At 52.1% G+C, this 19,759-nt stretch overlaps 1 protein-coding gene across 4 annotated transcripts in view; it reads right to left on the bottom strand.

The window, feature by feature from the left end:
* Positions 1-12,908, bottom strand: part of POC1A (POC1 centriolar protein A) — a 66,977-nt gene extending 54,069 nt beyond the window's left edge. Inside the window, exons 1-6 of one of the 4 annotated variants that reach the window (XM_006179981.3) lie at positions 12,514-12,908; positions 9,882-9,966; positions 8,697-8,868; positions 8,134-8,313; positions 6,953-7,060; positions 5,854-5,969 (exon numbers count right to left, since the gene is read on the bottom strand). In XM_006179981.3, the coding sequence (XP_006180043.2) occupies positions 5,854-5,969; positions 6,953-7,060; positions 8,134-8,313; positions 8,697-8,868; positions 9,882-9,966; positions 12,514-12,735 (883 nt within the window). In that variant the 5' untranslated portion in view covers positions 12,736-12,908. Of the gene's footprint in view, positions 1-5,853; positions 5,970-6,952; positions 7,061-8,133; positions 8,314-8,696; positions 8,869-9,881; positions 10,038-12,513 lie in introns of all 4 variants that reach the window. The other 3 variants (XM_032458370.1, XM_032458368.1, XM_006179983.3) reach the window with 3 other exon arrangements.
* Positions 12,909-19,759: the final 6,851 nt, after the last annotated feature.

Here is a 19,759-nt window from a genome sequence, read left to right as displayed (position 1 = left end):
CAGGACCAAACCTCCTTTCCCACTTGCTCTCCCACCTCCCTCACTGGCCTCACCAGCCTAGGGCAGCCTCTCCAGCTCGGCAGAGTGGGGGCTGTTCCAGGGAGGCCTCATCCTAAGAATCATCCCTGCCAGTCTCCACGGAGGCCCAGCTGCCCCCCAAGGGGGTGAGCCTCCTGTCACGAAGCCCTGAGCAGTGACAGCCCACGAACGATCCACTTTCACCAGGCCCAAAGCTGCAGGCCCTCCTCCCGGCCGCATGGCAGAGATGAGTGATGACTGACAGCAGACTGCCACTCGGGCACAGCTGTGGGCTACTCCCCCGGCCCCACCTCAGCCCCAAAGAGAGGACTCCAACCCAGGGATGGAGATGTACCAACATCAAGATTTTACAGATGAAAAAATAAAAGTAAAAATAAACAAATGGGACCTAATTAAACTTACAAGCTTTTGCACAGCAAAGGAAACCATAAGCAAAACAAAATGACAGCCTTTGGAATGGGAGAAAATATTTGCCAAAGATGAAACTGACAAGGGCTTGATTTCCAGAAATATATAAACAGCTCATATGACAATAAGAAAAAAACAAACAACCCAATCCAAAAATGGGCAGAAGACCTAAACAAGCAATTCTCCAATGAAGACATACGAAAGACCAATAGGCACATGAAAAAATCCTCAGTATCACTAATTATCAGAAACATGCAAATCAAAACTACAATGAGGTATCACCTCCCACTAGTCAAAATGGCCATCATTCAAAAGTCCACAAATGACAAATGCTGGAGAGGGTGTGGAGAAAAGGGAACCCTGCTACACTGTTGGTGGGAATGCAGTTTGGTGCAGCCACTGTGGAAAATAGTATGGAGAGTCCTCAAAAGCCTGAAAAAAGACTTACCATATGACCCAGTAACCCCACTCCTGGGCATATATCCAGAGGGAACCCTAATTCAAAAAGACACCCACACCCCAATGTTCATAGCAGCAGTATTTACAATAGCCAAGACATGGAAACAACCTAAACGTCCATTGACAGGTCACTGGATAAAGAAGTTGTGGTATATTTACACAATGGAATATTACTCAGCCATAAAAAATGATAAAATAATGCCATTTGCAGCAACATGGATGGCCCTGGAGAATGTCATTCTAAGTGAACTTAGCCAGAAAAAGAAAAATACCATGTATCACTTATATGTGGAATCTAAAAACACAAGACAAATGAACTTCTATGTAAAACAGAAACAGACTCACAGACATAGAATACAGACTTGTGGTTGCCAGAGGGGAGCGGGGTGGGAAGGGATAAACTGGGAGTTTGCAATTTGAAGATACTGACTGGTATACACAAAATAGGTAAACAAGTTTACACTGTATAGCACAGGGAAATATATTCAATATTCTGTAGTAGCTCACGGTAAAAAAGAATATGAAAATGAATATATGTATGTTCATGTATGACTGAAGAATTGTGCTGTACGCCAAATTTTAAAAAGTCTACAGAGGGAAAAAAAAAAAAAAAAAAAAAGATTCTACAGATGACCAGGATGCCAGGGAGGTTGTAGACCTTGCCCCCAAGTACCAGGAGTGGACCACTGCCTGTGGGCCACAGGTGGCCTAAGGAGAGACCTGGTACCCACAATCTACACTGTGTGCACACCTCTGCCTGTAGAAGCCCTCAGCAAATCTGGCCCACTGCCTGATGGGCTTCAAACTGACCAAGGAGCCCAGAGAAACCCCCGGTGCTCCAGGAAGAGGTACCTTTCTGGAGCAGGCCACACCAGGGTGGATCCCCACGGCAGTCCCCACCACGAGGGGCTCAGCTCACTCTGCTCAGGGTGGCTTCTCATGATGCACAATGGGTATTACCAGTGACACAGAAGCTGTGGGCTATGGGTTCACACAATGAAGATGCACTGACACCAGCAGCATAACCCTCAAAACACTCCTCCTCGCAAACGTCACATAAACACCCACTTAGGGATGGTGAGAAAGAGCCAGTGACTTGGCCAGATCAGGTGGGACACTGCACTGCCTCCCAATCAATCTTTTTGGTCTCAAAACACCAAAAAGGATGCAGGCCTGCCCTGCTGGCTGCAGAGTGGCTTTAAAACCCTCCATGATCATGTCTGGGGCAAGGTGGGGGTCCAGGGGTGTCCTAAGGACCAGTAGACAGAGAGTCTTGGACTCAGAGCTCTAAATGGAGTTTCTGGAGAGAACCAAGCCAAGTCGTCCCAGGGGCCTCGGGCAAGTACACGACTAGAATCAACACGGTGTAAGGAACCCAGCTTGGGATGGTGGAGAAAACACCAGACTCAGAGGCCCTCAGGTGGAAACCCAGACTCATGGCTTCCTAGCTGTGTGACCCCACCTGTGAAATGCTGACCACTCAGGCCTGTCCCTGGAAAATGGGCCCTCACGTGCCTGTGAACCACATGGCACATTAAGGGACAAGGCTGCTGCTCAGATGTCTGAACAGCCTTAATGTGGGCTCCTCCGTGGGGACTGGCACTTCCAGGGCTCCCGGAGCCCCACCAACTCCTTGCTGAATTGGGAAATCAGAACTGTTCGCTGCACTGACAGGCTGGAGCAAAAAATCTCCTTGCCTGAGACAAATGGTGCCAGCTGCCTGCTGGAGCCCAAAGTGATTCCTACAACCCAACATGGGACCAGAAGTGCCCTCCATGGAGCAAGACCATGGGCAGCTGGACATGGGCAGGCTGGGTGGGCCAGCCACACACTGCAATATCATGAATCAGTTTCTCTCTGAAGAGCCCGACAGCCTTGTGCACCCAAAGCACAGTCAGGGGAGGCACTGGATGTCACTGTCCTTAAAAACTTCCCCCTGGGTTTCCAAGGGATCAAGGACAAAAAACAGCTCAGTGTCCACTGCCAGGGGGCTGGGATACCCCTTCTTGGGGTATCAGCCTCCAAAGAGATCCCCCTGCACCTCTTGGCTGGAGGGGTGGATGGTCAGAGGACAGCAGCTACTTGGGGCTCTCTAGGGGAGCCACTGGACTGAGCCCACCTGACCAGGCCCCTCTAGCAGCAAAGAGGGTGAAGGTGTGCCCCCAGCCAGAGCTCCGATCTGCCAGGCTCTCCTTGAGCCCCGGAGAGGGAGCCCAGAGGTGGTGGGATGAGTTTGCTGCCTTTTGAATACCCATCGTGTGCCATGCATCGGGCAGGGAGCTCAGAGGGAGTATTCCAGGCCCCCTGAAACCTCTGGTTTCCATGAAGGGTGGCTTAGGAATAAGATGCTGCAGGCTCGCTGAGTAGCTCTGTCACAAGAGGAAAGGACAGCTGCAAAAACAGACTCAAATCTCTCTGCGGAGCCTGTCAATCTCCTGCACCTCAGGGCCCCTCAGGACTCAACTTCTGATGCTATCTGAGTCCACTCACCACCTCCCTGGCACTGTCTCTTCCCTACCGCCCACAAAGCCTGCTCACTCAAGAACTCCAGGGACCTCTCCCCTACTGCTCTGCGTCACTCCACCTCCTGACCACTCTCTTTGTGAGACACCCTCAATCCTTCACTACCCTGGCTCTGCTCTCCTCAGCCCTCCATTGCCAGGAGAAGGGGCTCCCACCCCTCACTCTGGCAGCTTTATGGACCTTTTCTTCCATGGCCCCTCAATTACAGGGATGCAGGATATGGCCTTAGCCTTTCTCACACCCCAGCTGGCCCCTCTACTCCATAGCATCAGCTTCTGCTTCTATTCAATCTCCAAAACCCATCCCCTGGGTTTGCCCACGCTGACCCCTGCCCACTCTGATGCACAGCCCTCACGGGACATCGAGCATGGACAGCCTGCCCACAAGTCACCCAGGTATGTGGCTTCCTACCCAAGCAGGCTCTCAGCATTGCTGTCCTCTCAGATGCCCCTCACCCCTTCCCTCCTCTCCCAGCACTTCCAGTCAGGCTACAACTTTGGAACCCTGGGCTAAGGCATGGCATTCAAGGCCCTCCCCAGTGGGTACCTGTGGCTGCACCCCGCCAACACCAGACCCAGGCTCCCAACCATCAGAGGTAGGCCTGGCCTCTCCCAAGGTCACCTAGAGATTCTCTCCTCCCAGTGTCAAGCCTTACGTGGTACAAGCCACATACCCAGAACTCTGTTATACTCCTCATGTGGATTGTAATACCCTGACCCTCCCTCCCCACCTCTCCCTGCCCAAACCCTCCCTCCTGACCCCACACTCAGAGGCGGCCTTCTGGCCCAGCACTCCTCTGTGCCTCCCACCTTCCCCTAGTCAACTATGCAGATGTAGCCAGTCTCCATCTCAGGCCTGGCCCAGAACAGGAGGAGAAAGCCCTCTAAGACTGAAGGAGGAAAGGGAGAGGCGTGGTCTCCAAGTAGAGAGCAGCCCCCGCTGCTGCTCTGTTCTCCAAGCCTCTGTCTGAAACAACGTCAGTGACAAACCTCAGGGCTCCCTAGTTGAGGAAAGAACCAGTTCTTGTAGCTGGCCGCCTGGTGGTGGTGTACGGTACTGCAGGCCTTGACCAACCCGGCCAGCCTTGCTGAGAGCAGTCCTGCAGACTCCAGCCAGGACTGAGACTTGGCATCTGTTAGTCATTGCCACTAACAATGCACCTGGATCCCACTTTGTGTGAGGCATTCAGTTCATGACAGAGACCAACTCATTACCCTCCCAACACCACCTATGAAACAGGCTTTATCATTGTCCCAGGGGGCCCAGAGAATTCAAGTAACCCAGCTAGGAATGCTGAAGCTGGCTGCAGAGGCACCTCCCATCATGTGCTTTTTAAGACCAGGATACACTCCCCCTTCTTTGAAGGTCTGTTCCCCTGGTTACCCCAAGAAAGTGCCATCCTCAAACGTCTAAGAATCAGCTAGGAAGGGCTTGTTGGGGGTGTCGAGTGGAGAGCTCTGAACCCTAAGCCCCACACTTTTGTCCAGATACATCCTTCCCATTTTCAGGTGTGAATTGTGTAAATGGGCCATGGACTTTAAATTTAGTCCCAAGTCAACAACTACAGTTCTTCAAACAACTCCAGCCCTGACCTTCCCTGGTGGCAGCCCTGAGCCCACAGGCCTGCCCACCCATTTGGCCTGCTGCACAACTCCCAGTTCCTCTTGCAGCCCCGTACCAGCTCCCTTCCTGGGCCCCATCCCACAACCAGGGTGAGTTATGGCTCTGCCCAGTCACACCTGCTCTGAGGCCAGCCCCCTACCCCCGTCCCTCCAGCTCTCTCATCCTAATCAGAGCCAAGTCTCCCTCACCCCCGCCACCTCCCTCCTGGAGCCTGATACCAGCCCATGTCGACTGCCCAAGGCCCTGCCTATCAAGGCTACAATTAAACAAGGGGACACAACCTGGGGGTGGCTCCTGAGCCTGGCCCCCAAACAAAATCGACCCTTCATACAGCTCATGGCTCCACACCTGTGGAGGACACCATAGAACCAGAGGTGGCCAACACTGACCTCTTTTGACAGACCTGCCCCCTTCACCACACATCAAGGGTTGTCACGTTGGCCCTGGAAGGCAGAGCTTCCATTACAGGGGGAGGTGACTGGCATGGGCAGCCCCCAAGAAGTGCCCCTCAAGAGAAGGCCTGGTGAGAGAGACATCAAGGGCCCCACATCGGGCACGCAGTGTGCGTGAGACTCTGACACCTCATCAGTGGGCAGCAAAGGGCTCGGTAGATTCCAGGTAGCACCATGCTCCATCTCCCAGCCAAGATTCCAGGACAGCCACGCCATAGACTACCCACCCTGGAGATCCCAACAGACCCAGGACTCCTCCCATCCATTCTCAAGCCCATTCAGGCACCACAGCCATGAGCTACATGCCTGGTGCAACACAGCCCCAGCACAGCTGCTCCGGGACACTCACACTGATAATGCTGCAGGAGCCGGTGCGTCCGCACATCCCACACCTTCACTGTGTTGTCCATGCCGGCAGCAGCGATGCACGTGCCGCTGGGGTGGAAGTCCACGTAGGTGACAAAGCTGGAGAGACAAGGGCCGCCACGTGCTGTAGGAGGTCTGCCCTGGATCAGAACAGACCCTAAAACATCCAACACGTCCCCCTCTCTGCACATCTGCTCACGTTGTTCCCTCAGCCCAGAATACTTCCCTTTTGCCCTGTTTCTTTACCTGGTGGCCGAGGGAGAGCATGAAGGAGAGGGTGAGAACAATACCTAGCAGTGACCTGAGGTGGACTCACCAGGGAGCAAGTCCCAGCATCAACTTCAAAATACAAGCAGAGAAAGTGGCCTTCAGACCAAAGGTCAGCTGGCCACTCGAGGGCTTTCACTGACAGCTGACGCCCCAACCAGAGCCAGAGGCAGGGCAGGCCCTGCCAGCTGAGGGCCAGATGTGAAGGGCCAACAGGGTGGCAGGGCCACTGGCTCACCTTATCCAGGAGTCAGGCCAGGGGCCTCAATATATACAGATGTGACACCAGGCTGGCATCATAGCCAGCTCTCAGGGGGAGCCCTTACCTAGGCTCCCAGCCCAACAGGGGGCAGAAGTTGGGGTTCATTTAGGAACCCAGATCAGGAAGTCCCTGCTCAGAGGCAGGCTCCTCCCTCTCTCAATGATGTGGCACAAAGTGAACAGCCACCATCCATTACAAGAACCAGATTAGCCTTTCATTTATAAAGCCATCACCATGGAGAACATGTTAACATCTTTTTGGGTTCTGGGTACAACTTTCAGACAGACATGTCACAATTCTGTAAAACAGTAAGTAAAGGGAAGAGAGGCCCCAGGAATGGCAAGCCTTGAGGTTAAGCATTCCGATCGTTTGTAGGAATGGGGATAAGGCCAAACCTTCCAGCCACACGGGAGGGGATGCTGAGACAGAGAGCAGCAGAGATATGGCTGCAGGTTCCAGCTGCCACCACCTGAGGCCACTAAGGGCCTCATCGAGCCCAGATCTGTGCTTTCCTCGAATGCCTACAGGTGGAGGACCGGGTCTGGGGACTCACCCGCCATGCTCACAGTATGAGTGGACACATTCCCGGCTGCTCTTGTCCCACAGCTTGACCGTCTTGTCGTCACTGGCGGACACGATGAGCCGCCCATCGGGGGAGAACCTGACCGGGCATGGCATGGGTCACACCACCGACTGACAGACATCAGGGCACCCCACACCGTCTGCCACGGCCACCCTTCCTGCGTTGCCCACCACCTGACCCCAGGAACCAGCTGAAGCCACATGACCTGCTCTGACACTGAGTGATCCTGGGCGAGTGCCTTCCTCTCTGCAAGATGGGTAAGGAGGTAAGCAGGTAAGCAGTAGTGCCATACACAAGGCCCCCAGCACTGCACACGGCAACACGTGCTGGTGCTATTAACATCAACGTGCCCCAAAGCCCACCAACAGCATCCTTATCGCAGTCCCAGGTCCCTTGAGTCTACACTGCCTCTGTGAATGGGTCATCAAGATACAACCTGCCAACAAAAAGGTGTGGCGGTTCTGAGAGACCCACCCTCAAAGGCCTGGTGTGGGCTTGACACATGTTTTCTGGCCAGGCCCCTCCTGTTCTCAGCAGCCCAATGGTGAGGCCTCTCAGAGCAATCAGGGACCTCCTGGGACAGAGGAACAGGTCCCCAGAACACACCTCAACAGTCCCCATTGGACCTCTGACCCCAGAAGAAAGTAGGTAAGACTTTGTGCCAGAGACTCAGCTTCAAACCCCAGCTCTGCCACTTACTATGTGCCCCAGGGCAAGATACTGCACTGTTCTGAGCCTCAGTTTCCTCATCTGCAAAATGGCAATGATGTCACCGACTTGCAGGACTGCCATGAGGAATTAAAAAAAAAAAATCTAGCAGTGGTACTGAAATTATCTTACTGTTGTTGTGGCTACTGCTAGTAAGTGGCCCCTGATGATGCACCTTGGGCTGCTTCTGCACAGATGTTGGGGGTCAACAGTGTCTGGCAAGGAACTAACTCACTCATCATGCATCAGCTCAACGAAGCTTTGCCAATTCACAACATAAGGACGATTATCATTCTTATTCACAGATAAGGGATTTGGGCTCAGGAATATTAAAGAGGGGCTAAGTAACTGGCCCAGGGTCATGATGCCGGCACCTGGCAGCTCCCCTGTGTCCCCCAACCCCCCGGGTTCCTCCAACAGTCTCCAGGCAGAGCCACACTCACCTGGCACAGCGGACCCAGTTGATGTGCTGGCTCAGGGAGAACAGGAATTTCTGGCGATGAGTTGACCACACCTTGACTGTCTTGTCGTCGGAGGCTGTCACAAAGGACTGGCCATCACTGCAGAAATGCACGCTCCTCACTGTGGCCGTGTGTGCACGAAACACGGTTGACTCGCCTTTGCTGCAGGGAGGGGTACCCAGAGTCAGGAAACCCTCACACCCCAAACAGCAACATAAGGGCACATGGAAGCTCTCCCCACCCTTCAGTACCCCTCCCAAAGTCAATCCCAGCCTGAGTTCCCCAGTCCCAGAAAGGGAGGTCAGAGCCTCCCCTACAAGAGCAGAACCCCCTGCCTGCCTCACTCCTGGGCGAGCAGCATCAGTGGAATCCCTTCCAGGATGGCTGAGGTCAGCCCAGACTCCCTGGTGACCCTGAGGGGAGGGCTGCAGCCGAAGCCTCACCTTCCTATAGCTCGTCCTTGGAAGTGAGGGAGATGTCCCCCTGTAACCAGTCTGGCACCAGGGCCCAGACTTGAACAAGCCCCTCAAAAGTCTGTAACTCACACATTGGGTATCCAGATGCGGACAGTCTTGTCACGGGAGCCTGAGGCAAGCAGGTGTCCCGAAGGGGAGAAGTTCACACAGGTGACAGAGTCCTTGTGGCCGGTGAAGCGGTAGGCACGTGACTGGGGCTTCATGTGCCACACCATGAGGCACGAGTCCATGGAGCCACTGGCTGAGGAGAGAGGGGACACTAGGACCCTCGGCTCTAGGGGGCCTGGAGCCTCCACCAGGACGCTGGGGCAGGGGGAGCAGCAGGGAAACATGCGTGACAGTTTGGCTCCGCCTTCCCCACCTCCAGTAACTGCAGAGAGGAGTTCGGAAAGACTACGGTCTGCCAGCTCTCCAAGCAGCAGGCCCACACAGGAACCAGACCAGAGATGCCCTTCACATGCCAGCCCTGAGCTGCAACTGAGGGCCCCAGGTCTCCCCAAAGACATATGCTGAGGCCCTATAGAGCGAGTCCTCCTAAAACTGGGAAACCAGCTCAATCTAATGGGCTTTTTACCATTAAGAGGACCCATCAAAAGCCTAGAGGAGGTCCCCCAAAACAGACCAAAAATGATTTCAGTTTCCTTTTAATCTACAGCGCATCATGAGACCAGCAGCCTCTGGTGGGGACCTTGACTGAAGAGGGAGCCTCGTCCATAGAAACAAGAAAGCTGCAGCCATGACAGTTTGTTGAACCCACAGGGGGCCCAGCAGGGGGGCCTCAGCTGTAGCACAAGGGCAGTGAGGGGAGAGGAGTACCCATCTCTGCTCCACACCTTTCCCACTGGTGGGCATCTTCAACAAGAAGGTGTGCCCACATTACTGTGGCCAACAGAGCCAATAAAGACCCAAAGGAAAAAGAGCCACTATTTAAAGCCCATACTGCAGGCCAGACCCAAGAGGTAGGTAGGGTGTACATGGAAAAGCCCAGAACCTGGTCCCACCCTGAAAGGCTGTGTGACCTTAGCAAGGCCCCCAACCTCTCTGAGCCTCACACTCTACATGCAGAATGGAGCTCACAAAGCCCAGCGCCCAGAGAGACTGCTGGCTCAAGCAGGATGTAGGTCTAGATAAAGCACCTGGGTCCCTACGGCACCCTGTTCCCCACACGCCACACCTCCCAGGTAGAAATTAGACTAGCTCAGCTCATAACTCAGTGCCTAACAAGTGGCATAACAACAAGATGCCTTCTCTTACCCAGATGCTTTGTGTTGAGACTGAAGTCCACACAGGTAACAGCATCTCGGTGGCCCTTAAAATGCCTCTCCAGCGAGGGGTCCTCCTGGGAGAGAGCCAGGGTCAAATGTGTGAAGCCTGAATGAGGAAGGGGCTTCCCCACGTCCAAGACTCTTCCTATAATAGCCAGGAAGGTTTAAAAATGCTCAAGGCATGATCTTGTATACAGAAAATCCTAAGGAATCACTAAAAAAGTAACAAACAAGTTTAGCAAGGTTACAGGATACATAATCAATATACAATAATCAAGTACACCAGCAATCAACAATGTGAAAAATAAAAGTATGGTAACAATTCCATTTAAAATATATAAAAAAGAGCAAAATATTTAGGAATAACTTGACAAAACAAATGTAAGACTTACAAGGTGAAAATTAAAAAACATCATTGAAAGAAATATTAAAAGACCTAGATAAATGGAAAAACATCCCACATACATAGTTTAGAAAACTTAATACTGTTAAGATGCAATATTTACTAAATTGATCTACAGAGTCAACAGAATTCCTATCAAAATCTTAGGTGCCTTTTTTTTTTGCAGAAATTTGACAAGCTGATTCTAAAATTCACATGAAACGTAAGACAGCCAGAACAGCCAGAGTAGACAAAACAATTTAAAAAAAAAAAAAAAGGAAAAGCAGTCACTGTAGAAAACATTTTGGTAGTTGCTTAAAAAGTTAAACAGAGTTATCAAGTGGGGACCCAGCAATTCTAGGTAAATACGCATAAGAAGTTGAAAGCATCTTCACACAAAAACTTGTACACTAATGTTCATAGCAATATTATTCATAATAGCCCAAAAGTGAGTAAATCCTAATGTCCATCAACAGATAATGGATAAACAAAACGTGGTATATAGCCACACAACAGATTATTATTTAATCATAAAAAAGGATGAAGTACTGATACATGCGACAACATGGATGAAACTTGAAAACATTATGCTAAGTGAAAGAAGCCAGAAACCAAAGGACACATTCTGTCTGATTCCATTTATATGAAATGTCCAGAACTGGCAAATCTATAGAGACAGAAAATAGGTTAGTGGCTGACAGGGATGGAGGGAGCGAGGAGAGGAAGGGGAGGGACTGCTTAATGAGCATGGGTTTCTCTTTGGGGTGTCAAAAATGTTCTGGAACCTCCCACACACACACAAAATTTTTTTTAATGTTCTGGACAGAGATAGTGATGGTTGCACAATATTGTGAGTGTAATAGAAAACCAATGAATTTTACACTTCAAAGGGGTGAATTTTATGGTGCATGAATAATAAAAGTTATTTTTCAAAAGGCCCAAGAGGAGAAAATGGTGACTTTCAGCATCCCTGTCTCAGGAATCAGATCCCATACCCTTAATTCCACTGTGGACTGGCCAGTCAATCCGAAGGTCAGCCCTGGAACAGGCCCCCCACGGCTTTACCACTATTTCCACTCCACCCAGCATCAGAGGAGCAGTAGCTTAGGAAGACGTGGAGATAATATTCCAGAGACTTCCCCCATCCAACAGCAACTCATGTCTCAGCACTTGAAGAGTTATATCCCAGCCATGCAAACATCTCTCCCTTTCCCAAACATCAGAAACCTCAAAGAAGCACTTTGGGTGCACCAGGGAGCCCAGCAAAGCCTCCTCTTGGGAGGAAAATGTCCTTGGGGGAGAGCAAGGCCACTGCCACTCCAGAGAGCTGTAACCGGAACAAAACCTCTATGTCTCTGTGCCCAGCTCCACCCCCAACACACCTGCCAGAGTCCTTCTTTCAACAAGAGGAGTGGCAGCTGGGGGAGGGCCCCCAATAGAGCAGCAACTGCTCCACCTGAGCTTCTTGGAAGAACAAAAGTAAAACAGTACCCGCCTCTAAAGGCAAGTGCAGATCCACGCCTAACCAGGGAACCCCTGAAATCTCCCAACACCCTCTCCTCCAATCCCAAAGGCTTGCTCGTTCCTCATCTCCCCCAAAAGGTGGAGTATATATTGAGGTGGGGGAGAACACCAGATTAGGGATCAAAGGCCTGGCTCCTAGTCTGGGCCCTCTGCTCAAGTGCCCTTACACCTAAGAAAGCCAATAAGCCACCACCCAGCCTCCCTGACTTTCAACCCAGTCAGAAGGCCAGGCAAATTCAAAATAATCTCTCAAAACAAGGGGCTTTGAAGTGCTCCCCTCTGCCTCTGACAGGACCTGGCACTCAGAGGGGGCTGCCTGGTCCAGGTCACACTGCAGGCCTGGGACGTCTCAGGCAAGCAGAGATCCCGCTGCTCCCACCAGTCGAAGCCGAGTGCACCCTCAAAAGCCATCCACTGCTTAGGATAACGAGACTTAGGCCAGAGAGGCCCGGCGCTGGCCCCACGTCACACTTCCAGTCGGGCAGTACTAGTGACTCCTCTAGGATGCAAATCGTCGGGGTAGAAAATGGTTTGTTAGCCGCGCACAAGGCCTGGCATGTAGGAGGCGCTCACTAGGTGCCCCGACCCGGCGCCTCCTGCATAGACGGTAAACTGTGGCCGGAGAGGACCGGCTTGGAACCCGGGGTCCGGCCAGAGTCCCACTGTCCCCGAGGGGAGACCAAGTCCCGGGCGGCCGCCGCCGGCAGGAACTTACCGGGCAGGGCGCGGCCATGGCGAGGCCGGGGGTGCCCAGGACGCCTGAGGAGCCGGAGGAAGCAGCGGCTGCCGTTGCCGCCCGTTCAGTTTCCGCGCCCCTAACCGCCGCCAATAGCAACGCGGGTCGCTTCGCCGCGCCCCGCCCACCGCGATTAAAGGAGACGCGGCGCCTCGACTTTTTGTCCCCCGACCGGAAGGAGCGCTGTATGACCGCCTCCATAGCCTCCGCGCCCAGCTCCACCAGGCCCAGCAGCCTACGGACGGCGCCGCCAAAGGCCTCTGTCCACCGTCACTCATTCCCCCTGAGAAATTAAAAAGCCCAGGATGAGGGGTTCGCTCTACCGACCCGTAGCCCGGCTAAAGAAACGGCGAGCACAGCCTTCTGGGAAATGCAGTTCGAAGACGACCACATCCTTGTATTGGGGGTGGGTGGGACTACATTTCCCAGGATGGCCTGGGATGGGGCCGTGATTAACCACCCGAAGTAAACACTTTAAGGATCCCGGAAGTGGAGGAACGTGGCTTGTCGTTTAAGTGTCTCTTAAAGCGCCCGCTAGGCCAGCTTTTCTTTCAGTACCCCATTAAGAGCCAATTATTCGTCCTTCCGGAATTCTTTAAATGGTTCGCTCCTCCGAAAGCGCTTAAAACAAGTGTCGATTTAAAAGAACACTAGTCCTTTGGAATCACATCCTCAAAGTGTAGAGATCTGGGTTCTAGTCTCAGTTCTTACCCTGATTTTCAGTGTGACCTCGGGAAAATTAACCCTGTTCTGTGGGCCTCAAGTTTCCCATTTCTAATAGTGTGACGCAGCCTGGCCCTCTCAGGACCCTTCAGCCCTGGGAAGCCGTTGTTTAAAAAAAAAAGGAGACAATTCAGGGCCCTGGCCACCAGAGGTCGTCCCTGCTCACTTTTTGCTGTCTCTAGACCTTTCCTCTACCCCGCCTCACTGTGAACATCGTCCCAGCCTGGACCTGACCTGGACTGGATGATTGCAAGATTTGGCAATCTTCCATCACTTCCCCTGGGCAGATTGGATTGGCCATACTCCATTGTCGATTAGGATCTGGCCAGGCCCTGAGGTTTCTTAGAACATCCTGAGACCTAAGATGGTGTGTACCTGGACCTGCAAACCAGAGGCCAATTCAGTGAACTCAGAAATTGGCATGTGGCTGGAGCAGGAATATGGAGGAGTCTCTTCTTTGGACCTGGAAGTTCTGGGGCCAGATACAGGAGATAGATACATTTAATTCCATCTTCACTGTGATTTGGCATAAAATTGGTTCCTGTGTGTTAGAAATGTTCAGGTGCATTTGACACTATGAAATTTCCTTAAAACAAGTGTAGTATCACTCACCCACACCCCGAAATTGTTCAACACTTTTCAAAGGACAGTTTTTAATCCTTCCCACCAACATTTGCATCTTATTCAGATATTCTTTTGCCTACTGGCCAAACATTTAAAGTGAAAAAAGTTAAGGAAGAAAAAAATTAAATACAGAAAACTGTATCTATTACACATAAAGGTTCATTCATTCTTGTTGTTGAGTAGTGTGTTTTGTTTTGTTTGTGTCGATTTTAGCTATAGAATACTCCTGGTCTAGAGTTCATAATCTGCAAAACTGAATTTAGAGAAATCCTTCTGTAAAATGTCAGTTTTGCTAAAAGTAAGAGGCACTGGAAGAGTTTATTCATCCTCCCTATCTTTCCAAATCCCTCTGTCTGCTGTCCTTACCCATCAGGGAGAGGGCGCTGGGGATGCCCCACTTCCTCTTAGTCATTTACTCACCATAAAAATGCAAAGAAGTCAACTCTGCCAACACCATGTAGATAGCCCAGGATCCACCACTGGCACAGCCTGCATAACCAACACTGGTGCTTCCATGTTTTGACTGAGCAGTCCTCAGCCCATGCCACCTCTACCAGATTGAACTCCATTTCTGATCGGGGCCTCCCTGGGAGGGGAGCACTCAAAGTTGGAAAAGCCTTAATGTCAGGGGGCCTCCACGTTGAGGGTCTGGAAGAGAGCTTCTTTTTCAAGCCCCTCCACCCTGTCAGAGATGTCTCTGTCCTGGTACAGAACCCACACATGGACCCCCTTACTAGAGCCTCTTGCCCGCTCCTCACTCCCAGACCCCCTGCCCAAGGGCCATGGCTACCCCAGGGTGGGACAGAGAAAGAAGGAAACCAGGGATCACACCCTCCCACCTAGCCCAACCCAACCTGTGCCTGAAAAACCCCATCAGTGCTCTCAGTCTGCCTGGCATCTGCCAGAGGCCTGGTTTTGAAACTCTGAACCAGGCAGCTCAGGGCTTTTCCCAGGGTCAGGCATATCTAGGGGTGAGTCCAGGCCCTGCCAGCTCCAAGCTGGGAGATCTCACAGGAGTCACACCACCTCTCCAAGACTCTGTGGCCTCAGTTATAAAATAATCATAATAATATACTTGCTGTGATGGGGGAGGGAAGACTCCATGAACTATTAATTCATGTCAGAGCTCAATGCTGAGCTGCCACTGAATACATACATGTGACTTCTTACTACCGCCTCAGTAACATCTCATACCCGCTTCGTTCCAGTGATCTGGCCAACACCCCTCGGCCTCCACTCCCACCACCCTCCCCTGGCTCCCTCTGCTCCAGCCACACTGGCCTTCTCACTGTTCCTTAAATAAGAATGTGTCAGGTACACTCCCACCTCAGGACTCTTGCACTGGCTTATCATCCCTGGGTCCACGTGGCTCAACCCATCACTTTCATCAGGACTTTGTTCAAAAGTTACTTTCTCAATGGAGCCTGACCACCTGATGGAAAATGATAACCCTCCCTCCCCTTTCTCTGCTTTGTTTCCTGCCTGTGACATCACCATCTGACACTCTGGACTTGCTACATTGTCTTCTCCCCACAGAGAACATCAGCTCCAGGGAATCCAGGGAACAGATGTGACTGTACTCCTACACCCAGCACAGGACCCAGACAGAGTAGGGGGCATAATAAATATTTGCCAAATAAACAAATGAATCCTGACAAGATTGCTCATAGATTGTAATAGGGTCTGTGACTGGCAGGACTTGCTCTCAGCTGGGAAGAAGGGATTAGGGTAATCACGAAAAGCTTCTGTGAGCGAGCAGGGAGATCTGAGCTTTGGAACATGAGTAGCGCATAGGTAGACAGGAGAGAAGAGGAAGGACAGTTTCAGTGCAGGGGACAGCCTAGGCAATGGTCTGGTGACAGGACTGAACAGAGGGTGTCTAATGAGGAGGGACAAACCAGGAGGGCTCAGGAGTAAGGCCAGACGGTAAGGCCACAAGTGTAGACAAGACTTGGGATTGGTCTCAAAGGGGCAGGAAGTCACATGTCCCTTCCTGAGGCTGAGGTGAGCCAAAGGAGATCCCTTACAGATGGGGCTCTAGTATCAGGTCTTTCTGTTGTGGGAAAGACTCCTGCAGGGTGACCCTCCCCAGAAAGTCCCATTGCAATTCTGGGCCGCAGCGGTGCCCACCATGAAACTGGCATGCCCCTGCAGGTCAGCCTTCAATATGGCAGGCCCACCCCAAAGTGGGAGAGGTCCAGGGGAGCCCCAAGCCTTCAACCTCACCTAACCCTGCTCCTCCATCCAACAGCAGTGGCCACTCTGGGTAATCGTCCAGCTTGGGCCTGTCCTTGCACATTGCAAACAGTGAGTGGTATGACTAAAGGTCATGGCAATTCCTGGGACAGTGATGTCAATGGACCCAGGGGTCCCTGGGACCAGTTTCTTGGAAGACACAGAGCTGGTCAGTAACCACATTCCACATTATCCACTCAAGTCAGATAGAGAAGCTTATCTCATAAGCATGGTACATGGCCTCTCTCCCATAGCCTCAAGCAACCCCATCAGAGATGCTGGGCCTCCGTATCATGTTGTTCAGGGAGAGTGGAAGGGGCCAGGGCAGCCCAACTGTGTGATAAGAGAGAGAATTCCATAAAACTGAGCCCCACCCCACCCCCAAGCCTTGGCTCTGCACACATGCGCTGGGGACAGGGTGCAGACAGGGCTTCAGAGCAGTGGTTCTCAGCCCTGGCTGCATTCAGAACCTCTGCAGGTGGGGCCAGGCACCAGTGTTTCTAAAAGGCTCTCCAAGTGAGTCCATTGGGCAGCCAAGGCTGAGAACTGCCTCTCTAGACCTCTTGTGACCAAGAGGACTTTCTGGGATGCTGGAAATGTTCTACATCTGCACTCTCCAATAAGGTAGCCACCGGTCACATGTGATTATCCAACCTTTGAAATGTGGCTACTGTGCCTAAGGAGTGGAATTTTAAATTTTATTTAATTTTAATTAATTTAACCATAAATAGCCATATGTGGCTAGTGGCTACTGTATTGGACAGCACAGTCCTAGACTGGGGACTCGCTCTGTAGCCCTGGACAAGTCACTGAGCCCTTTGGACTTCAGTCTCCCAGTGAGGCTGTGGGGAGCATAGTGTCCAGTTCACAGTGTCCAGAGCAACCCTTTGTCCCTATATCCCACTGCCCAGCTGAGAGGGGTTTGGAGACACCAGCCCAAACCCAGTGACCTGCAGCAAGACAGAAGGGTGCAGGCCACAGCTCCTCAGGCTCCCTAGCAGATCTTTGCTGTCTGCCCACAGAGCATTTGGGGTGGGGAGCTAGGGCCAGGTGCCCAAGAAACCAGAGGATAATCGGATTTCCCTCCTCCAGGGAGCCCTGAATTGTGGTGTGGTGAACCAGCCTGGAAGAGTGCCGGCAACAGAATAACTGACAATTATCACTTACCTAAGAGTCATTGCCGGTTCTACACCTTCCTTCTGCCTGGGACACCCCTGCATCCAGGCCTCTGGGGGAGATCCTGCCCTCTAACCTTGGTTCATATGCCCCCACCCTGGATCTGCAGAAGGAGTGGCTGCCTTGCCCCCAGACAGCCCCCCACCCACCCTGGGCTCAGGCTGCTCAGACTCCATCAGGCCAGACCCTCTGCCTGCTACTGGGCCTGGGTCTTATTCTGAGGAGCCATGTGCTTCCAGAGGGAGGATCCCATCAGTTCATTCTAGCCACTTCTCTGCAGCAGATGGGGTGGATGAAGGGGTGTGACTGTGTGTGTGTGCGCCCGGCGGTGTCTCTGAGTGCTACCTGTGATTGTGTCTGTGACACATGTGCGCGTGCCTATGGAAGACTCTCAATGCATGTACCTGTGCCTGCATACCTTCGTTTGGGGTCCTCTGGAAGCTGAGAAAGGATTCAAAGGGAATTCATTTATTTGGGAGGTGATTCTAGAGGACACCAGTAGGGAGTGAGAAAGTGAGACAGAGTGGGGAGAGCAGCCATGGCGGGTGTCATTAAGGAAGTTACTACTGCAGGGGGCCAGAGCCCAATCGTCCTGGAGAGCCTGAAACCCCATACAGACCATGCCTAGGCTCATCTCACCTGAGGCGGGGGAGTTAAGGAGTTTATCTACCCACACTCGACAGCTGTGGCTGAGGCCTGGCACTTCCAGCCAGTCCAACACCAGGCCTAGGGGCTTTGGAGACAAAGAAAACCTTTAGTACACACAGGGTCTCTGGTACTGGCAGTAAGAAGTCAGGCTTGGGTTCCCCAAACCAGTAAGTGGGACAGGCCAGGTAGAGTGCCGACACCATCTGCTACCCTGCGTGTCTGTGTTTATGTGTATGAGCCATTGCCACATTACGTCACATGGACACACAGACTCCCATGACCTCTCCTTGTGCAAATATCCACTGGTCCGGCAAAGGTCAGCACAACATCAAGCGAGCTCTGGCCTTGATCTCCTTCCCTCCCCTAAACAGGCCAGCTCAGAGTTTGTCAAATCATACCAGGCCTGAACCAAATTTGGCTGAACAGACCTGTATCTGCTTTGGTCAGTGGCAGCTTTTGCCCTTGGGCCAGGGTGGGGGCCAGGGGTCAGAGCTGGCTGGGGGAAGGGCCATGAGGGAGGCCCTACTGCTGAGAAGGCACCAGGACTAGAACCGGGCCTCCTCTGTCTGGACCTTGCTGCCAACATTTGTAAAGACCCTATTTCCTAATAAAGTCACATTCATAGGTACGGGGTGGGGGATGGTTAAGACTATATCTTTTAGGGGGACACAACCCTAGGGCATAGGGTTGCATTAGGATTAGACTCCAGGCCTGGCACATAGTAAGTTCTCAATAAATGGTAGCTTAAAAAAGAACATTTTCTGTTATAAAATGAGTAAGCCCTGGGGATGTAACATACAGCATGGTGACTATAGGTAATATTACTGCAGTGCATATTTGAAAGTAGCTAGAAGAGTGGCTCTTAAAAGTTCTCATCACAAGAAAAATAATTTTTTTGGAACTGCATCTGGTGATGGATGTTAACTGACTTACTGTGGTGATCATTTTGGAATATATACAAATATCAAATCAATGCATTGTACACCTGAAACTAACACAATGTTTTGTCAATTAAAAAAAAGAAGGGTGAGGGTTGGGGTTGCGGGAGCTGACTGGCAGACTTTTCCTGCAGGTGCTCGTGTGTAGGGGCAGATATGAGCACACAAGAAGCAGAACGCTGCCCATAGAGTTCCACCTAGGAGGGTTGGGACAGGTAACCCAGGGACCCCAGCCTGCAGCCCACCTGCCAGGCAGATCCATTCAGAGCAAGACTCAAGGCCTAATGTCAGCTCCCTGGGCAGGAGGCCTCTAAAGTCATAGCCTTGCTCATCAGAAAATTCCTTGGGAAGCCTGAGCAAGGCCACCACTGACATCATGGGCAATTTCACAGACTATTCATGGCTAAGGCTACTTATACCCACAGCCTTGGCATGAGAGAGGAGTACAGCCAGCACAGCTACTTTCAAGGCGGGCAGGATGCAGAGTCAGACAGGCCCCAGGGACCCAAGTGCAGATTCTGGGCAGCCACCCCTGAGGAGTGGGGCCACCTACAGAGGAGGAGGTCAGAGAGGGGGTCTGCCACTCCCCTACTCTCTCTCCGTCACTCCTGAGCATGTGACAGTCAGCCAGGCCTAGACTAACCCTTCTTATCCCAGCTGCCCACTAGGGCCACCCCTAGGCCAGGCCAAAGGCAGTAGAGGGTGTGATGGGGAGAAAAGGCCTGGCCCCAGATCCTCAGAACATTCTGGTTTCTGCTCCATCCAGGTAACTGTGGGCAGCTGGGTGAGCTGAGTTCATCCGCACTACCATGACCTCTGGGGAGATGTGTCAGGAACACCGAGTGCTCCAAGGAAAGGACACGGGTCAGCACTGATAAGGT

Source organism: Camelus ferus, chromosome 17, assembly GCF_009834535.1.
Source record: "Camelus ferus isolate YT-003-E chromosome 17, BCGSAC_Cfer_1.0, whole genome shotgun sequence".
Taxonomy (NCBI): Eukaryota; Metazoa; Chordata; class Mammalia; order Artiodactyla; family Camelidae; genus Camelus; species Camelus ferus.
This window is presented reverse-complemented; position numbering and strand designations above follow the sequence as displayed.